The sequence below is a fragment of the Caenorhabditis remanei genome, chromosome V (genome assembly GCF_010183535.1).
Source record: "Caenorhabditis remanei strain PX506 chromosome V, whole genome shotgun sequence".
Taxonomy (NCBI): Eukaryota; Metazoa; Nematoda; class Chromadorea; order Rhabditida; family Rhabditidae; genus Caenorhabditis; species Caenorhabditis remanei.
Window position 1 is genome coordinate 13,248,529 of NC_071332.1, and position 16,769 is coordinate 13,265,297.

General features: G+C 39.2%; 2 protein-coding genes across 2 annotated transcripts; one reads left to right on the plus strand and one right to left on the minus strand.

The window, feature by feature from the left end:
- Nucleotides 1-541: 541 nt before the first annotated feature.
- GCK72_019594 (uncharacterized protein) lies at nucleotides 542-1,696 on the minus strand (the record flags this gene model as incomplete). The annotated part of the gene is made up of 4 exons (XM_003115174.2): nucleotides 542-832; nucleotides 876-1,070; nucleotides 1,123-1,310; nucleotides 1,354-1,696. 4 exons carry the CDS (start codon nucleotides 1,694-1,696, stop codon nucleotides 542-544), a joined length of 1,017 nt encoding a protein of 338 aa, XP_003115222.2.
- Nucleotides 1,697-3,511: 1,815 nt separating this feature from the next.
- On the plus strand, nucleotides 3,512-14,890 carry GCK72_019595 (uncharacterized protein; the record flags this gene model as incomplete). Its single annotated transcript, XM_053733112.1, has 29 exons — nucleotides 3,512-3,817; nucleotides 4,145-4,308; nucleotides 4,471-4,863; nucleotides 5,016-5,128; nucleotides 5,178-5,518; nucleotides 5,566-5,872; nucleotides 5,924-6,696; nucleotides 6,749-6,859; nucleotides 6,932-7,841; nucleotides 7,888-8,084; nucleotides 8,133-8,264; nucleotides 8,311-8,539; nucleotides 8,585-8,763; nucleotides 8,815-8,908; nucleotides 8,956-9,392; nucleotides 9,438-9,860; nucleotides 10,162-10,622; nucleotides 10,670-11,400; nucleotides 11,448-11,731; nucleotides 11,778-12,102; nucleotides 12,154-12,350; nucleotides 12,398-12,565; nucleotides 12,616-12,939; nucleotides 12,990-13,340; nucleotides 13,396-13,916; nucleotides 13,968-14,075; nucleotides 14,143-14,286; nucleotides 14,334-14,720; nucleotides 14,770-14,890. 29 exons carry the CDS (start codon nucleotides 3,512-3,514, stop codon nucleotides 14,888-14,890), a joined length of 9,231 nt encoding a protein of 3,076 aa, XP_053582025.1.
- Nucleotides 14,891-16,769: the final 1,879 nt, after the last annotated feature.

The window sequence follows — 16,769 nt, forward strand, 5'->3', positions numbered from 1 at the left end:
GGAGAATTCCGAACATTTTTTGTTTTAGTGTGTGCACAGCAACAAAGAAGAGGTGAAGAGCGTGAAATAATACAGAACCTTCATGTTTTGTAGCAATGCCTATGTTAAACACTGGTCACGTGTCCCGGTAAGTAGCTATACAGTATTTATAATCAAGAACAAAAGAACAAGATTCCGTGGACAATATGGGAAAACCAAGTGGAAGTAAAGAAGTGAAGACGGAAGATGTGTTGGGAGGAATCATACAGCAGTTAACGTCGCTGAATGCTATGTCGCAGCAGTTAATGGAAGAAAATCGTGAGTTGAGAGGAAACGAGCCGTGGTATTAAAACCGAGTGAAAAGAATAATGTTCGCGTCAGTTATCGAAAAGAATCCAAAGATTGATAGTTCGAAATTTTCATGGTGAATTGTTGACGGAGTGAGAACGGTTTATACTGCTGTTTGGATGTTTGGAAGAAGCGACTTATCAGAGAGATATAGATGCGCAACGAGGTGAGACGGACGTATTCGGTGTTGTGCATGAGAGCACAGTGGTTTTATTCAAAGCATTCGATTATTCTGGACGATATTTAGAGAAACAGACGGTGGTCCCATTCTCCTTTTTAGACCTCGTCCACCAACTCCTAACAATTTCAATAAATAGTCTCGATAGGGTTTTTGTACGATAAGCATCACAATTGTTGAAACAAATCCATGATTAGATATAATAATAAACATGATGTTATTCATAGAACCAATGAAATAAGGGAAATGGGAATAGTAAGAGGTTGGTATGATGATAACACTGAATGGTATTGCTAGTTGAAGAATAATTGCACGGATCAACTTTTTCTGGAAAATTATATTTTTGATATTGCGTCAGGAGAAGAATCACCTGTAAATCTAAAGTCTTTTTCGAAAGGTTTCGTCCGTATTGTTTTAAGGACCACTTGATAGAAACGAATAGGATTATTAGGCAAGTACAAAGAAATATAGATTCACTTCCTGTCCATTTTATAAATTGCCATCTGTCTTCTACAACCAAATACAATGGCAACTCCCTCATTCTATCGGATAAACAGGGAAGAGTCTGAAAAAGAATCAGTTAAGATGTCTCAATATGTTGTTGTCCACTTGGTTACCTGTAGAATGAAGTCCCTTTTGTTATCCGATCCAGCTGGCATATCGATATAAATTGGATAGAAAAATGTGAATACCGTTAAATAAGTAAACACTAAAAAGGGAAAACGAAAACGATGCCACCACAAGTTTTTACTTGAGAGGATGTAAAACCGATTTTCCAAGATCACGACGACAGATGCAGCCACACCTGAATCATACAGAAATACAAAAATTCAGAAAAGAGAACAAACTTGCGATAGCCACTTCCAAAAGGTATGAAATTTCAGGCATTCCCATCCCAACTCGAGTTAATATTCCTAAAGGACTGGCACCCATTAGTGGAACAAAAAAGTACAAAGTGCCCAAAAAACTCAATGACCAATCCGAAAAACAACTGGTCAAATGTAGATTCAACAGGGTCCATTCAACAGAAATCATTTCTTTTGGAGTCTTGAAAAGAATACAGTATCCACCGAAAATATGAACTGGTAGTGCGAGAAATCCAACGAGACGGAGTACTGTCAAGAAAAATTCCGGGGAATCGAAGAAGTTTGAAGTGTAATCAGCGGAGCAAAGTATGATTGGGGAGCTCATGAATACAATAGATTCTTGTTCTGAGTGAGAGTAATTGAAGTTTATACTCACATTGAAATCGTCAGTTGAAATATCACCTGTCTTTTATAAAAACAAAGCTATTGAAAGTATTTCTCGGAAATCTGTGATTTTTTGATTTTGAAAACTAGAATGCACGAAGAAAACAATATTCGTAGTTTATATCTCCAGTTGATTATTTCTGTATCATAACTATTTCAACTACTTACTTCTGTCAGAACACAACTTCTGTCAATAAAATAATGTACATGATTATGGCTAATCCTGGATTCGTTTCAACTATTGTGATGATGATCACTGTTCAAAAATCTTACCAAGAATACACACTGAAATTGGTTCTATCAATAATGTAATGTATATTGGATATTTCTCGACTACCGTGATGATTGTACATAAAATTCTTAAGCCATAAAAAACTCTCAATTAAAAAATATCCTTGAAAGTAACATCAACCTAAAACTCTATGGAGCAATACAATCTTTCTCATCCGAGAAATCCAATGACTACTACATCGAGTTACATGTGTCGTGTTACTCAATCCTTAGAAACGATGATTATACTTTAACGAACAGCTGAAAGGCATCTTGAGATATTATATTTTTTGAAACCTATCATTATCTGGGACTACACAGGTGCCTCCACCAGACCTCTACGCCTCAACACCATCCCGTTCCTCCTTGGTCATACATGCTGTTCGTTTCTCAGCCGGCTTCAAGTAGAGTAACCACCACCTGTTCTTCTTTCTCTTTGTCTCTCTTCTGTACATTATCTCTCATCCCTGTCTTACCAATGTTGACTCAAGACACCAAGCCTCCTACCTCTTCCCCTCTCTTTCCGATTATGACCCCTCTCCTTTAACAGTTTCTTCTCTGATTCTTTGATGCTCTCGTCCAATTGAATACTATCTAAATTGTCTCTGTCCTCTCTCCATCTTGTGTACTATCTCTTCTGCTTTATGCATATTTGGTCCCCTTTTCCTTTTCTCCGTAGCACACTCACAGACAGGTAACATATAGAAGAGCTGTATGCACTATGTCTCTGTATGTTTTCTTATTGATTTTGTTTTTGGCTTCAGACTATGAATCATACGCTTTTCAATGACTAATCTCTATTTTTGTACAGTAATTTTGAAATCGGTATTCTACAGAAAGAGTTTGATAATGAAGAGCAACTAGTGATTAAGTAAGACTGACACAGTAGATCCTATTACTCTAAGGAAAAACTGCTTCTGAATATCTGAAAAACGCAAAACCCTAGAAACTCACAGGAAAGATTTTTTTCTGAAACCTCATGAAAATTTTTCCGTTATTTTTTTTTCCCAATAAATGAAAATTTGCATATTTTTATTTGTTTCTGTGTGAGTCATCCATCTGTTTGTCTCTGATCCCTCTTAACTCTCTTCTTATTTTTTGTTCCCCTTTTATCAGTAAATAGAATCAGCATGCACCCCCACACAGATAACAGTTTTTGTATTCTTGTGTATTCCTTACCGTCTGTTTTTTTTTAATTTGGAACGGAAGTGATGTTTTATCACGATGAGAAGTAATGCTACTAGTAAATATCCGGTCAACAGCCAAATGAAAAATGTTGAGTTCTTGAACTACCGGTACAATTATAACACTAATTTACTAATTTTGAGATAACATGAATACAGGTTATCCGTACGGTTTGTAATATATCATGTTCCAATAAAACTACCGTAACCCGATGTCTGAATTTCCAACTTATCCGATTATTTCACAACCTCTTTTTCCTGTTGTTTCTCCAATATGAGATTCTTATTTTTCAGTTGAATGAATGATCCTACGTACCCTCTTACTCATCCTAATCGCTGAGGTAACATGGTGTCAAATCGGTCAACCAGGTCAGGCGCCCGGCCAAGTTCCTCTGGATCCAGGATACCAACAACCTCTCGAACCAATCAAGAATATTCTACAAGGAGCATACGGTAGCAATGTGACACTGTACTTCCGAAACAGTCCATATCGAGTTATGGGTGATTTGACGGTCGAATACGGGGTAACGATGGATATTGAAACTGGTACAAGAATATATTTTGACACTGGAGTTGGATTGATTGTCAAAGGAACACTCAGAGCTATTGTGAGTTTTATTTTAGAACAACTGAAAAATATAATTTTAATTGTAAGCTTCTTCTCATGACGTCACTCCTAGTATAGTACTTTCCCATGTGAGAGACGCAAACACATAAAGAAATTAGAATTTTCGAAATGAGAAACGAACATATATAGGTGATGCGAAGGTGTGTACGCAAGCGGAATAATATAATACTATGCAAATAAATGAAGGTTTGAAGTAGGAATTGGAATTGGAAAAAGGATGAGACAAGGGGACATGTTGAATGTCGAGTGAAACAGAAAACATGATGAGAAAAATTTCGAAAAATAAATTAGTCATGAAAACTTCCAGGGCAATGAATTCGCACATATCGAAATGCTTCCATATCAACAACAAATCAATTATGACTCCGAGATGCCAAAGTTCCGACTTGTCGATGGACCTACAGTAAGACAAGGAAGACTGCAAGCACAGTTTAGGGATCGGTGGAGATCTGTGTGTACTATGGTTACTAAGTGAGTTTTTTTCAAGTTATATAAAACAAAAAATAAGCTGTTTCTTTAAAATCCAAAAGTTTGTTCTTCACAAAATTTGCCGATTAGAAAAAACTCCCGGACTGAGTTTCGCCTAATTTTTAATTGTTTTTTCCTGACAAAAATCTTTAAAATTTTCTCCAGTTGGACATCCATCGATACTGGAACTGCTTGCCGATCAATGGGTTATTCTGACGGAGGATTCTGGAAATGGTATCGCAGGAATAACGACACTTATCCATTTGTCATGCCAAAACCAGACTGCCATGGATCTGCAAAAAACCTTTGGGATTGTCCTGCATTTTCTGACCCCCAGAAAATCAGATTGTCTGAAAATCTATGTCAAGGAGAAGACGATATTGGAATTTATTGCTGGGGACCGCCCACTTTCACCGGATGGGCAAGGCATTGGAAAGGGATTCAGATTCTGAACTCTCCGTTTCATTATGTGAATTCTGATCCAGATTTAGTGGCGGTGAATCGAGAATCGAATTCAAGATTGGAATTTGTGGATATTCTATATGCTGGATATGATGGGTAAGATTTCGAATATTTGAAAAAATTAAAGAAAAATGAACGTATGAATCAAAATTTCTAGAAAAGTTTCTTCGAGCATTTCTGAAATATTCATTCTGAAACGGGAACCGCCTGTTTTTTCGATCCCAAAAAAACACCAATCTTATTTCCAGAGTGAATAAAAACACAACATCAGCATTATACATAGAAGGAGTACCGCCGATAATGAACGGATTACGAATAGAACACAGTGCAAGGGATGGTTTACAGTTGCTAGATACAAATGGTAAACAGTTTTTAATTATTGAAATGTTGCTAATTTCTCGAAATTTTAGGGCCCGCCATCATAGCCAACTCAACATTCTCCTTTAATCGAGGTCATGGAATATTCGTGGTCAACACGACGGATGCTCGAATATTTGTGAATAATACTAGGATCGAAGGGAATTGGGGTGATGGAATATGGTATAAACAGAGGACAGGAGTCAATCTGATCGACTACGGAATGAGAGAAAAGAGAGGAGTTGGAAGTGGTCGATTGGATGAAGAGAAGCCGAGAATTGATATGTGTGCAGAACATCGAATCGATGACAATCACTTTTTCCCTCATTTGATTTCGGTTAATTTGAAAAATCGAACTTTTCTGGATCCCAGTCAACCGCCCAGTTGTTGGATGGTAGGTCACAACCATTCATATCAGAATAGCTGTAACTGCTTTTTCAGACTGTCTCACTCCCTCCACGCCTACCGTACACTTACAGTATCCAATGGCTCCACATTCGAGACCTTAACCCAGTGACGTCTCGAACAACTCTTTTGATCTGTGATTCGAACAATCCAGATGAGAATTCATGTTCGACGCAAAGATTCAGAATTCCTATCAGAAATGAGATATATCCACAAAGTATATCTCTGAAAAGTTCTGGAAAACCATTGTATTTAGCATTGGAACACGTTTTGGATGGAGATCAAGCGGGATATGTTCAAGGAGATGTCTATCTTCTCTTCAATATTCATGCATCAGTTTTGGGTTAGTTTTTTTTTGAAAACGATCTGGAGAATTAAAATTTCTGATTTCTAGACAAAGCTTACTACGGTCTGAACGTTACCAACTGTATAATCGAGAAAAACACTGGAAATGGAGTTTTTGCGAATGAGATTCGAGAGAGGACTGCATTGACAAATGTGACTTTGGATGAGAACCAGGGATATGCTGGGTTCATGGTCAGGGACGGTGCTGCAGACATCTGGCTCAATGAGACAAGAATCCTACGTAATTGGGGTGACGGAATGAATATCTCATATGCTGGAGGATCTATCATGGTGAATGGAACTCGAATTGAGAAGAATCGATGGAGAGGAGCAGCCATTCACTACAATCAGACCATCCCATTCTTCCCTTTGTACAACGAAGTGATATTCAAGGGACGTCCGTCAAACAACAAATTCTATCTCCCGACTATCATATCTGAAAATGAGTGGGGAGGTCTTCTGGTTGGTAATTACTGTGCTTACGGTAATGAATCTTCGTGGAGATGGAATTCTAGAAACCCACCAATACAAGGACTGTATCCAAAACTTGAATCGAAGATATTGATTTCATGGGTAGAATTTCTGAAGAACCAATATCACCCGGCGATGGAAATATTCTCGTGTCGAGACCCTCATGTCACCACAAATATAGTTGATATCACTGGAAATCGAGTGGATGGAAATTTGGGATTTGGAATGAGAATATCACCTGCTGTGAACATGCATACTTTGATCAATTCGAATCAGTATTTGCATAATAATGACACGGCGTTGTACGTAAGGAATGCTCAGTGGCCAGAGTTGGTCAACTTACCGGCGGAGGTTTGTTCTATTGTATCACCATTACAAGTGATTTCCTAATATTGAATTCCAGGTTACAATATCCAAAAACGTGTTTAAGTTCAACCATGCCAAGTACATTATTTCAATTGGAATGAATGAAGATGGTCCACGACAATTTTTGACATTCAATCAGCAAAACGAGGTGCGTTTTTATTAGTATTTCAGAAAAGTTCTGGAAAAAATTTCATGTTCAAAATCCAACCTGTTCTTCTAGATCCGTGCCAACACAGTCTTCGATCCATTCCCATCTCTACCCCCTAGAAGTACTCCATATGCGGCACTTGTCGTCTCATCATCCAACGTCAAAATCCACCGTAATTGTTTCAACAATGAACGTGCAAAATACGAGATTGCAACTGAATTGGAAAGGCATGCGAAATGGATTGATGCACGAGAGAACAACTGGGGATTTCAAGAAATTCCTCGATTCATCGATAAGTTTTTCGATCAATTCAATAGATATTCTCTGGCTTCAATTGATATTGACCCGTATATGGCTGCATGCAACCAACGAATGCCTTATATCAGTCTGTTGAATGGAGCATTTCGACAATTCAAAAAAGCTTCTGAACCGAATAAGTTAGGAGGAATCATTTATGAAAATCATGATTTACTGAAGGGCCGCTATACCGTGACCGAAGATTTGCAAGTTGTTCCTGGAGCTAAATTAACAATCGCCTCGGGATCTGTTCTCGAATTCAATCATGGAATAGGAATGATAGTTCAGGGAGATTTGATAAGAAATGAATACGATCAAGATGAGAAAGTTATCTTCACTTCATCACCATTTACTTTGGCAAAAAGACAGAATATTCGATTAGTCGATGTGGATGGAAATGATGAAGTGACTGAAGGAAGACTTGAAGTTCTTGTAGATGACCAATGGGGTACTGTATGTAACAGAAGTTGGACACCTCAGTTAACAATTCTGGCATGCAATCAATTGGGTCTAGTCGCCGATATTCAGTATTTTGAGAACTGGAGAATATTCCCAGAGGCTGGAGATCTCCCGATGGTTATGGATAATATTAGATGTGAAGAGAATGAAGTTGATTTGACAAGATGTCGTCATGATGGAGTTGAAAGGAACTGTGCTGCTGGGTGTCGAAGTTCGGAGGTTGTTGGTGAGGTTTTTATTTTGAAAATCATAATGAAATTATTCTTCGTCAGGCCTACGATGTCTGGAACCCCGTTGGGCCGGTGTCCGTTACTCTCTTCTTGCCAACCCACCTACAGTAACTGGACAGACAACAATGGATAATTGGAGAATTGAGAAAGGAGGCCTCTTCAATTTCAGAACTTCCGAATTCTGTGCCGCATTCAAAATTGATTGGAATTATCACACATTTCATCGACTGGAAGTTAAGGTTAGTTTTAATTTTCAACTTATTCAAAAACAATAAAATTTTCTGTAGAACAATTTTTGGGATGGCGTGGATGTTGTCTACAATGATTTGGTCAAGAAACCAGCAATCCGGAATAGTATCATCTCTAACAACAGAAATAACGGCTTTCATATCCGATCTGCTGGGATTACTGTAGAGAATGTTAGTTTTTGGGTTGGGTTACGATACCGACTCTTTGAAATTTCAGGTGACAATATCATTCAGTGGGCAGTCGGGAATGAGATATAATCCATCAGTATCTGCATTAGAACAAGATGATATAGTTTCATGGCTTAGTTTGAAAGAGCAACCAGAGTTGGAGGCTAATAACATTTTTCGAATTCCGGATCAAAAATTGGATTTGATTGAAGTAATGGAGAGTAATCTGAACCAGAGGAAGTTCTTGGTGGCTGCTGAAACTGATGATTGTCCGGATGGTAGGAAATATTTGTTCCTTAAAAATGTCAACCCTCTATTTTCAGATCCCCTTCAAGAATGTGTCTACAATCTGATGATCCGATCTGTTGGTTATCAATACGGCCTTGCTTCCAAAATGGCAATTCAAATCGTGAATGCTCCATCAAATGTGTCAGATGAAGACGCCATTTTCACGGAGGTCTCGACTGGCAAATCATGGAGTGCAAGGAAAGATCAAATTTATGTGAGTGTTTCTGGTTAGAGCATGCTAATTAATATCTCTTGTGAATTTCAGTTCCCAGTTGTCTCTACAGAAAACGCGATGCGAATGAGATACACCAGATCATATGGAAAACCGAAATTGGTGATTTTAGTATTGTTCTTGGACAGTGAGTTTTTTGTTATTTGTTTCTCCTTCCCAATCAGGGTTTTTCAGCCCAAGAGTACGTTGACCGATTCATTCATCTCTATCAATCACGTGTCGAAGACAATCAATACGGATTCTCTGCAGTCCACTATTCAAATTTGACATTCTCGGATGGAAGACTTTCCAATCGTTGGAATAACGAAAAGATCTGGTTACAAAAAGTGAATTTCACTCGGAATTCGGAAGCAGTCGTCTGGTTACACTCTCCTCAACACGCTGTTATACCGGGAACTCCGATTGCGGAGATCACTTATCATTTCGATAATTGTAGTGTTGTTGATAACACTGGACCAATCATTGAATCTCATCGAGATCTATATGCATCTGCTAATGTTTTCCATTGGATTTTATGGTCGAACACTTTCGCAAACAATTCAAGAAGTGGAATTGCGGTGGCTCTTCCTGATACCTATGATTTGTTGGCCAAACAGACACACAGTTTTTGGGTTAGTTTTTAAAATATTCAAATGTAGAAGTTCATGGTTTTTCAGCTAACCGAGAACCGATTCGAACGAAACGATGATTTCAAAATTCTCGTTGACGGATACTACGCGTTCGCTAACATTTCTTCCAATAATTTCACTCAAAACTATGCTCCAAAACAGTTCGGAATGTTGGAATTACGTGGAATGGAGAAGAAATTGATATGCGAGAGAAATCGATTCTTCTTCAACTGGGGACACTGGATGATCAAAATAGATGCCACATCACAGTACCTAAAACAAGTGGATGTGCCAAGTTATGTACGATACAACTACATTGAGAAGAATACGTTTATAAGGCAACGTGCAGATTATGTGGATATGTGGCCTCGATCATATGCACTCGGAGTTTTCGGATCACAAAAAATCGATGTTCATTTCAATAGATTTTTCAATGATCTTATGGACTTTGAGCTGGTTTCAGGATCAAAAGTAAGTTTTTAAATTTCAAAACAATTGCATCGACCGGGAATCGAACCCGGGCCGCCCGCGTGGCAGGCGAGCATTCTACCACTGAACCACCGATGCGCCGAGAAAAGCAGATGGAAAAAGAGTATTTGAAAACGATTGTGAAAAGAATAATACGAGAGAGGGGTAGAGAAAAAGAGAGGATGGTGACTAGTAGAGAACGGGAACATAGACAAAAACATATTCGGAGAATCACCAAGTAATAAAAGTGGGATTAGAATGGATATGAATGAGGATCCACCACTCTAACGTCTTACATTTTCAGTACACCGACATATATGATACCATGAATGCCACGTATAACTGGTGGGGCACAGGGAATGAAGCTGTTATCTCACAACGTGTATTCGATTTCGATGACTGGAATACTTATACGCGTGCCCAATGGTCTCCTTTCTACGTCTCCAATGACTTATCGATCAATTTCTGGTGGAATCCATATAGAGATGGTCAATTGGCTAATGCCACCTATATCGAACCTACTGTACATGATCTACACGGCAGGGTTTACGAGGATAAAAACTTGACATTGATCACTGAGAGATGGTATGAATTCCCTCATTACTATCGTCCGTTCCGCCCGTATCGTATCACACGTGACGTCACAATTATGCCAGGAGCCACGTTGTACATTCAGGAAAATGTTGAGGTTCATATATGGCCGAATGTCAGGATTTTGGTATTGGGGAATCTTGTGGCCGAGGGATCCTATTGGCAACCTATAAGGTTAGTTGAGGGAATGAAGTAGACCTAGTAATCTGAATAATTTTAAGATTCAAACCAATCAACACCACGGAATACAATGAAATCAAAGGAAGAATTCCAACTGAATACCGGAAAAAGAGAGGAATTGTGTTTGATGGTGAACCAGCGAATTCTGAGAAGCCTCGGCCTAAACGTGCCTCGGACCGGTCGAAGCCTGATCTCGTCTTCCGTGATTTCCCAACTCTCCATCGTGATGATCCCTACTATCAAAGATTTACCGTATCCCTGACAGCTAATGGGTCGGATTACGGTAGATCTGGATTCTTACAAATCTACAATGCAACTACAGGAGAAACGATACCAAGTTGTGATCGGCAATTCACGATTCGAAATGCTCAAGTTGTATGTAGGGAGTTGGGAATGGAGACTCAGAACGTTTACCATTGGTTGACACCTCGATGGGACTATAATCCTCAGCTAAGAATTCTGAAAACGTATATGGAGCCACGTGAATGTCGAGGTGATGAACCAAGTCTGGATCGGTGTAACTTGCGGTTATCCGGAAATGATTCCCAGTGGATGTGTATGGATTCAGAGAATTTCAACTACATTTACTGTGGAACAAATCGGAGTTTATCCAGAGAATATATTGGCAATTGGGGAGGAATCACGTTTGCTCAACCCACTTTGGAGCATGAATATGGAGAGAAGAGAGGCACAAGAAAGGAGAAATCAATTCTTCAAAATGTGGAGATTGTTGGTGGAGGAGCTGGACATAATGACTCGTGGCAGAGTGCAGGTAAGCGGTATTCCCAAACTAGACAAATCACAATTTCTTGTTCACAGGTCTCCAAATATTCCACCGATCGCCCATTCTTGACCATGTGAATGTAACCAACTGCTCAGTTCATGGGGTTCAAGTCATCTCTCCGAATGATCGTATCACTTTGCTCAATCTGAATGTCACATTCAATCAAGGACAAGGTGTCAACATAATGACAACATTTGTACAAGCACCCAGTACATCTCAAGATGCAATGAAGAAACCAATGAGTATACCGTACTACAGTCAGGGTATGATGGATATGTGTGCCGCTGTCAAACGGTTCGAAGTCAAGAATCGAATATTGGTGGGTCTAGATTTCAAAACTAAAAGCAACTTCTTTTTATTTTCAGCTCTACTACAAATATGACTCCTTCCCTGTCGATTGTGTAAAAGTCTTCACTTCTCATGGAAGACGTGTGGCTTTCCGAATAGTTCAATATCATCTATACTCCTCTCCGACTGACTTAGGACGATCGGATGCTCTCCGTTTATATAGCTCCGAGTCATTTACTCCAATGAGTCTTCTGGCTGACTTCAGAAGTGACTATCAGTCTGTTGATCCATCTGTTGCTGTGTCTTCTGAAGAGATTGCTGTTCATTTGAGAGCGACGGCGGCTGATGGAGTTTATGGATTTATTGCAGAGGTTTCAGCGTTGCCAAGTAATTCAGAGCAGCGTAAGTTTGTTTTTTCAAGTCCCACGATACAATTTAAATTTCTATTTTTAGACACCGTCGGCGAAGTTGTCATCCGAGGGTCTCGAATGGATAACAATGATCGTGGAGCCATTGAATACTCGAATTTGGGAGAAATGAGTCCAAATCTAGTCATTGAAAGTTCTTCGTTCTCCTACAATGGAATTCATTTATTCGGAAATATCTCAACATCTAGTCAAGCTATCCAGCTACATTTGCACAATACTGTGGTAGGCTATAGTAATCCTTGATTTGCCTCTAATACTCATATTTCCAGTTCTTCTTATTCCGGTCCAATTCAATTGCTCATAATCGCGGTGGCCTTTACATTTCAGCTACTTCAAGTAGTCCGGTGGTCCGTTTGGGAGCACTCGTCAAAAATTGCATGTTTGTATATAATTCGAATTCAACTACTGTAGCATTGAGTGGAAATAACTATCAATCAGTAAGAATCATATACGCACAGTCACGCATCTGAATCTTTTCTTTTTCCAGATTTCTCTCCTCAACAATGTCATTAGTCACAACTTTGCTCTCTACCATGACACTGTAGTCGCTCATGACGTGGCAATCAACATGACACGTAACACTTTATTCTCGAATACCGGTCTTCACACTCTGGATATTCATGCCAACTCAAAGATATCAGCCGATAAGAACGTGTTCTTCTATAATCATTTCCATGATAATTTGGCCTTGGGTCATGGACATCAATACATGGAGAAGTTCGGATATCAACCACAAAAAGAGAATAACGAATTTTTGAATCGACCGAGAAGAGAAATTGGGAAATCTGAAATGGATAGGAAAAAAAGACAGGTAAGAAAAATTCAAGTCAATCCTCCTTTCTCAAACCATTGTTTTTTCAGGTTCTCACTCAACAAGGAGTCTCATTCGACTGGTGGACTCACGTTGACAACGAAACGACCCGTTACAGATCCACAATTATTGCTGGAAGCTCTCAAGAAATCTTCAAATTCAATACATTCAACGATCCATTAAATGATTACGAGTTGACGACTGGAAGACAATCACAATATGAAATTGGATCGATTGATGCGAAAGAAAACTATTGGGGATATCCAGGAACAATTGGAGTTGCTTCTGGAAAGATCCGAGATCATGAAGATTATCCAGAGTTGGTCAAAGTGGATTACACTCCGGTTATGGAATCTAACACTAGTTTGATTGAGGGAGATTGTCCTGCTGGATGGTTCCAGGTTAGTAATAAATACCGATTTTATGAATTAGACAATGCTTTTCATTTTGTTTCAGGCTGGTCACGAAGAGTTCAAGTCCTGTTTCCTGTTTGTTCCATCTGCTGTAACATACACAAAAGCTGTGGAATACTGTAAAGAACTCGGTGCATTCGTACCGTACCTCCGGATAGATGACATCCTTCAAACCCAATTGGCACAAAGAATTGAGAAGTTTTCAATCGATATGATAACAGATCAAGAGAGATTGAAAGCATACGGAGTAGAAGATGATATTCATTTATGGATATCTTCAGTGAATATTCCCAATACTCAATGCGGATGGTTGAGTGCAAGAACTCGAAGAATTGGAGATGTCAATTGTAATATTCTCCTTCCGTTTGTGTGTGAAAAGGGAACTCATCCATATTCTGAACCAATTCTTTGGAGGCCTGGAATCATTATTCCATTGGTTATTTTCTGTATCGTGTTGGCACTTCTCGTATTGCTGGTTGTATGTTGGTGCTGTAAATCGAGAAAACGAAATGAGGTTTTGATAGAGAGAAAACAAGCGGCGAGAGCTAGTCTGAAACTACAAAAGTGAGTTTTTGATGATTTCACAGAGCAATAGTGAACCGAACAACTTTTCAGGAGACATCAAGAACATCAGAAGAAGAAAATGCAGACAGGATCCGAGCACACACATACATCGGCTCATGCCAGTTTGGATGGTGGTTCGACCATCAGTGCTTATGACTGGTAAGTAATTCGATGAACCTGTCGTTTGAGATTCCAGTGCATGACATCCCAAAATTCAACTTTTCAGGCGCGCCGGTCGTCAACCACCTCGACAAATCGCCCGATCTCCGACTGACACGTTGAGCACTGCCACATCTGATCACACTTATTCATACGCAGCTTATACTCCTCATGGTGGACCAACAACAACGACAGGAACATTCCAGTCAAGGTGAGTTGAACATCTCCGCGGACATGTAAGAAAATCTAATTTTCCAGACGCAACAACCGTTACGTATCGACCAATCCAAATGGATACTCGGAAATCACCACTCCCACTACCACTACAGTACCCTACACGGGTGCCACGTCATCAACTGCAACCACTGTCAAAATGCGACCTCATCAATTGAGAAGTGACACATCAGATGCCACATCGTGTAGTACATGTCCATCGGATTCAGAAAGAACTTCTACAGCTACTGACATCTCATCTTCATATACAAGTGAAGCATCTGAAAGTACACTTCAGAGTACTGTAGTCAATAATCGAAGATCCCCCCTTCCACCAGCTAGAAGTCCGATTCCAGCATTGAGAAAGGGAAATTCCAATGGATTCCTGAATATGACTAACAACTTCCAACCGTTGCCAACGGATCCGCCAAGGTAATAATTTGTGAAAATCCACTTCCCCCGATACCAATCCTATTTCCAGATCCCAACCACCCGCTCTCCAATCCCAATCATCTCTAAACCGTTTTGTGGAACTTCATGCTCCGCCACGTACCGGAGGATCTCTAAAACACAAAAAACCAGTTATCGAAACTTCTATGTGATTATTTCAATTTCTATTCTAACCACTTTTAGAAAAAAGCTTTCATCAAATTCTTGTCCGGTTTACTTGGGTTTATTACTAATCTCTTTCACCACATCCCATCCCTGATGACGTGTATTTTTCAAAAGTTTGTAGTTTTGTTTCACTTTCTGCCATAATTATGAATTTTTCTTTATTTGAAACTGTTGGACACTCTATCACATCTCAACCAGCTTGACACTTTCAGAGTTCTGAAGTTCAAACTCTTTCCAAATCCCTAATTCCACTATTAAATCTCTTGCTAAAACTTAAAACCATGACTACTAAAAGGGTATCCCCCTCATAAAATTATTCAAAATTTCCCTCCCGAAATCTTTTTGTGTGTCTAGTGGTCAGTGGAGACAAGAAACAACAAGGATATTATGGATGTGCCTCCTCCTCCTTCCCCTTTTTCTTATACATGCATATGTATGTCTTTTTGACTTGGAATAAGCGGCCGGGGCCTATGCACCCTACTAAGGGAGCAGCATTTATATGCATTGGCCTCATTAGGTTTACACCGAAATCGGGCAGAGACTCCGAAAGGAAAAAAGGAGATGGGAAGGGAAGACAAGGATTTCACAAAGTTTCGGTTATTTTTTACTCAAAAAGAGGGAGACGATTTCATAAATTCCGAAATTCCGAAGCTGGAATAATTGAAGATTTCTTTCTGAAGAACAATTATTGAAAAATAAGAATTTTGATGTCGTTACAGTATTCTATGATACCGGAAAGTCTTTGCCATTAGAAGAAATTGATTTGCTCTACGTCAGAGTTTGTCGATTCTATTTGAAACTGACTCATCCTTCGACTACCTTCTCCTTTTCCAGATACGTATATGACGTGGCATTCTTCTTCTCCGGATTCCTGACATTCCTTATAGATCCCTGGAGACCAATGTGGCCCCATAAACCTTCCTCCTTTTGCTGCTTCTTCTTAGTTTTTTCTGTTCTATTCGTATTTTTTATATTTTTGCATCTTTGAAAAGAAGAAGGAGTTTTTCGTTCATTTTTTTTACGACTCCAGATTTTGGATTTTAAGAGATTTTGTAGTGGATTGGATTTTGAGTGGATTGGATTTTGAGATACCAAAAGATCATATTTTGTCTACCGAAATGCAAGAAAGCTACAATATGATATTTGCAAAACAGCCAACAGACGTTTTCGACAAAATCAGAAGACAAACACGATCTCAAAATTTTCCAAATGATTTTTGAGAGGCTGGATAGCTTGTTGGATGACTGGTATGATTTAGAAAGAAATTGGATTCAGCAACTGATGAAAATCGGCTCCTGGTCTCCATGATACTAGAGTGAAGTGCACAACTGATTTATCCGCGTCGGGCATCTCGAAACAGAAATTATCTGAGATTACAAATGTCAATATGATTTATGTTAAAAAAGATCCAACATTTCTCCAGAATGTTAAAATAGTGGAACACTTCTCCTATGTCTAAAACCTTATTTTCAGACGGTTTTTGGTCAATCACGAATCCAGGAAAATCGTAGACTAAACTCGATGCAAAAAGTGTCGACAAACTAGTCGAAAGAGGGGATGAGATCTCTTCCGACACAAGAATACTCTTCCATCATCTGCCAACATCTTCTTCTTCCTTCTGTGTCTTCCCGACGACTTCTACCATTGCTTCCCTTCTTCTTCCCAAAGGAATTTGGTTCCTCTTGTTTCTTCTTTTCGGGGGGAAAGGGTCAGTGTCTTCTTCTTCTCCTTTTCTTTTTCTTCTGAATTTTGGGATGTGTGTGTTGAGAGTGTGCACACTCACAATTAGGCCACGCCCACTTTTTTTCGACGATTTCCCAAAACCCGTTTCTTCGTTTCTTTTTCGTTTCGTTTTGAGTATGTTTG